The sequence below is a fragment of the Engraulis encrasicolus genome, chromosome 7 (assembly GCF_034702125.1).
Source record: "Engraulis encrasicolus isolate BLACKSEA-1 chromosome 7, IST_EnEncr_1.0, whole genome shotgun sequence".
Taxonomy (NCBI): Eukaryota; Metazoa; Chordata; class Actinopteri; order Clupeiformes; family Engraulidae; genus Engraulis; species Engraulis encrasicolus.
The window spans coordinates 20,497,887-20,501,754 of record NC_085863.1 but is presented as its reverse complement, the minus strand read 5'-3'; the positions used below and the strand labels follow the sequence as shown (position 1 = coordinate 20,501,754).

The following is a 3,868-nucleotide window of genomic DNA, read 5'->3' as shown; positions in this document are numbered from 1 at the left end:
CGAAGCTCTCCAGTCGCTCTCTACCACCGTACAAGGCTTCGACGCCAGGATCAAGTCCCTGGAAAGGCGCGGCGCGCGCCCTGTGCCCTCCACGTCTGCGGCTGGAGTGCCCAACGTACCCCTCCCCGCCGCCCTACTTCCTCTTTCCCCCCTACCTCAACATGTCCCCCTCCTCCCTCAACTCGCCCCCCACCTCCTCCAACCGGGCCTCCCCGGCTTGGCACCGCCCGTTGCTGCACCGGCTTCCACGCCGGTATTCACCCTGGCATCTGCGCAGCCCGCGCCCCTCCAAGGCAGGAGTTTTATAGCCCAGGCCGCCGCGTCTGTCTCGCCCACGGTGCGCACCAACATCGTGAACGGTAAGGACGTTAACCTTGCCTCCCTCCTGATCCCCCCATCGACCGGCAACTGGTTAATTGTGGTGACGTCTCAGTGATACTGAAGACATCCGACCCTCGTCTCCTAAAAAACCTCTCGTTTGGCGAGTTTGTGGTGGCGTTTGGGGTCTTCCGCGACGTCCTGTGCGGGGCATACCCAGACCGTCGCGCCGAACTGGACAACTACCTCGCCATGCTATCCGACTTCCACCTTCGATACGGAGGCACTCTATTTTACGAGTACCACAAATCCTTCTCCGCCAAGGCTGCCTCGTATGTCAGCCTATTTAATCTCCGCTTGGACTGGTCGATCGTGGACACCGAACTACTCATCCGCCACTTCAGCGGCCAGCGCACACTTGCATGCAACATCTGCTCGTCCCACGGTCACTCAGCTGACATGTGCCCCAGAACTGTGTTCAGTGTCCCCCGCATCACCGCGGCGAAAACATCCACTACCACGTCCATCGCGTCGAATTCCCGGAAAGCCCAGCCTGTAAGGGCAGTTAAGGACAGACTGGGCCGTCCCGTGTCGTACTACAACGGCTCCGCCATTTGTAATAATTTCAACGAAGCTGTCTGTTCGCATTCTAACTGCTTGTTTTCCCATGTATGTAGCTTTTGCAGGGACCCCCACCCGAAGAGCGTCTGCCCCCTCCGACTCGGCCTTCGACGGGATTCTTCAAAGAGATTTTGAAATCCCACCCCTCTACCCCCATCTCTGTTCCCTCTCTCTCTCGCCTTCTGGCTACCCACCCAGATCCCGTGTTCACTGATTACCTCCTAACTGGTCTGTCGCAAGGGTTTCGTGTGGGCGTCTCCTCCCCCCTGTCCACTCCCTACGTTGCGCGAAACCTTAGGTCCGCTCTGTCAGAACCCGATGTAGTTACCGATCTGCTGTCCAAAGAATTAAATAAAGGCTACATTGTCGGTCCATTCTCCGCCCCTCCTTTCAACCCGTTCCGCGTAAACTCCCTCGGCGTGGCCACTCGCAAATACTCCGGAAAAAAGAGGTTGATATTTGACATGTCGTCCCCCCACTCCGATTCCTGGGCCAGTGTTAACGAAACTATCCCCCTGGAACCGTTTTCCTTGCATTACGCAACCGTGGACCACGCCATTAGGCTAATTAAGATTGCAGGTAGAGGTGCGCATTTGGCAAAGGCTGACATAACCGACGCTTTTAAAACTATGCCCATTCACCCCGCTGATTGGCCGCTTTTTTGCGTTAAATGGCAGTCCTCGTTCTATTTCGCCGTCAGGCTCACATTCGGGTGTCGTAGCAGTCCTCACATTTTTAACAACCTCTCTGAGGCTCTGTGCTGGATACTGCTGAATGTGTGTAAATTGCCGTTCGTCCTTCACCTACTAGACGACTTCCTCCTTATCGATTTTCCCTCGATACCAAATTCCACGGCCCTTGACACTCTACGGTCTGTGTTTCGCGATGTAGGCGTCCCCCTGTCACCTGAGAAAACCCTGGGTCCATGCACTTCCCTGGAATTTCTGGGCATAGTGCTTGATTCAGTCGCCATGAGGGCGTCGCTCCCCGAGGAAAAGCTCTCTCGCATTCGTGATATCTGCGCCTCATTATCTGCAAACGAAATCATGACTAAGAGGGATCTCCTTTCCCTCCTCGGCCACCTTAACTTCGCAATGCGCATCATTCCACACGGCCGTTCGTTTATTGCCCGCATTCTAGATCTGGCACACTCCGTCCCTAACTTGGCGGACCCAATCACCCTCGACCAAGGATGCCGCTCTGATCTGAGCTTTTGGCTAAAGCTCATTAATGATTGGAATGGCATCTCTTTCTTTTATAACGATTTCGCCGAGTCCTCTCCCTCCCTCGAGTTGTACACTGATGCCGCCCCGTCCGTCGGTTTCGGTGGATTCCACAAGGGGGAGTGGTTCGCTGACAAGTGGCCCGAGGAATTCCTTGTGTTCACCTCTGGATACGAATCCTCCGCCCTCTTCGAGATGTACCCAATAGTCGTCGCGTGCGTCCTTTGGGGGTCTGGTTGGCGTAGGAAGCGCATTACGTTTTTCTGCGACAATGCTGCCGTCGTGGCCATCATTAACAAAGGCCGCTCTAAGTGTCCTAAACTGATGGCGCTCGTGAGGCGCCTTACCTGGCAGTCAGTTATTGGTAACTTTGTGTTTTCTGCTGCTCATGTCCCTGGTCACTCTAATGTCATGGCTGATTCTCTCTCTCGTCTCCAATTGCAGGAGTTCCGCAGGCTCTGCCCCTCGGCCAGCTCGACCGCGCTCCCATGCCCGAGTTTTTCAGAACTCGTCCTGTTCTAGGCCCCCCCCTCTCATCGCTGTCTGCTTCGGCGAGGGGTTACATGGAACGAAGTCTCGCTAAATCTACTCTCAAATGCTATGCCTCAGCTTGGTCTATGTTCTCTGCGTTTTGCTGCGCCTATATTCTCTCTCCTCTTCCCCTACAAATCCCATCCGTTTGCGCTTTTATAGTATTCTGTTTTGACACTCGCCACCTCCAACCTGCCTATATACACAAATTGTTAGCCGGCGTCCAATTTTACGCCAGACTCAGCGTCCCCGAAACCCCGAGTTTATTCTCCAATCCCTCGGTTAAACTCCTTCTGAGAGGCATTTCTAAATCCTCCCCTCCTTCCCCCGACTCCCGTCTTCCCATCACCCTCGATATTCTCCACAGGCTGGTGTCCGCCTTAAGGCTTGGGGTCTTTTCACCTTACGTCGATAAATTACTGGAAGCTGTCTTCCTTGTTGCCTTCTATGGCTTTCTGCGCTGCGGAGAATTTACTTCGCCCTCACCAGTATTTGACCCTTCTTCTGATCTCACTCTATCTGATCTCACTTTCTCCCCCTCACATTTCTCCATCTTCCTGAAACATTCTAAATCTGATTCTCTCTGCCGTGGCACCTCTGTTTCCATTTCTAGATTGCACGGGGATTTTTGTCCCTTCTCTTCGTTGGTGGATTATCTAAAACTTCGCTGCGATAGGTCTGCTTCTTCCCCCTTGTTCCTACTATCTGATGGTTCACCCCTGCACCGTCTATGGTTTCGCGGCCACCTGGCCTCAGTGCTTGTCCGGTGTAACCTATCGCCGGCGAAATACACGGCTCATTCGTTCAGGATCGGAGCGGCGACTACTGCCGCTCACAGGGGTCTCTCCACGTCAGCAATCAAACTCCTGGGACGATGGGCGTCCGAAGCTTACGCTTCCTACATCCGTCCGTCTCGCAGCCAGGTTCTGGACGCTCAGCGCGTTATCTCCTCATTGTAAGGTACGAGTGTTTCCTCTCTTGTTTTCCTCTCTCTCTCTCTCCCTTTCTCTGTGGTCGCCAAGGCTCGGGTATTGTTGAGCGTCCTGCCTCGACGGCCTAACGCGTACATATCCAGTCTCAATTAACGTAGGCTGTGTAGCCTATATCTGGCTTAAGCCCTCAGGCATATGTCTAATCCGTACATGATCGATATATTACTTTGCTCATGCCGATCG

The 3,868-nt window shown here is 54.0% G+C and overlaps 1 protein-coding gene across 1 annotated transcript; it reads left to right on the top strand.

Annotated features, from left to right (window-relative positions):
- Positions 1 to 400: 400 nt before the first annotated feature.
- LOC134452589 (uncharacterized) lies at positions 401 to 2,846 on the top strand. The gene is made up of 2 exons (XM_063203052.1): positions 401 to 873; positions 996 to 2,846. The coding sequence occupies exons 1-2, from the start codon at positions 571 to 573 to the stop codon at positions 2,682 to 2,684; spliced, it is 1,992 nt and encodes a 663-aa protein (XP_063059122.1). The 5' UTR covers positions 401 to 570; the 3' UTR covers positions 2,685 to 2,846.
- The last annotated feature ends 1,022 nt before the right edge of the window (positions 2,847 to 3,868 follow it).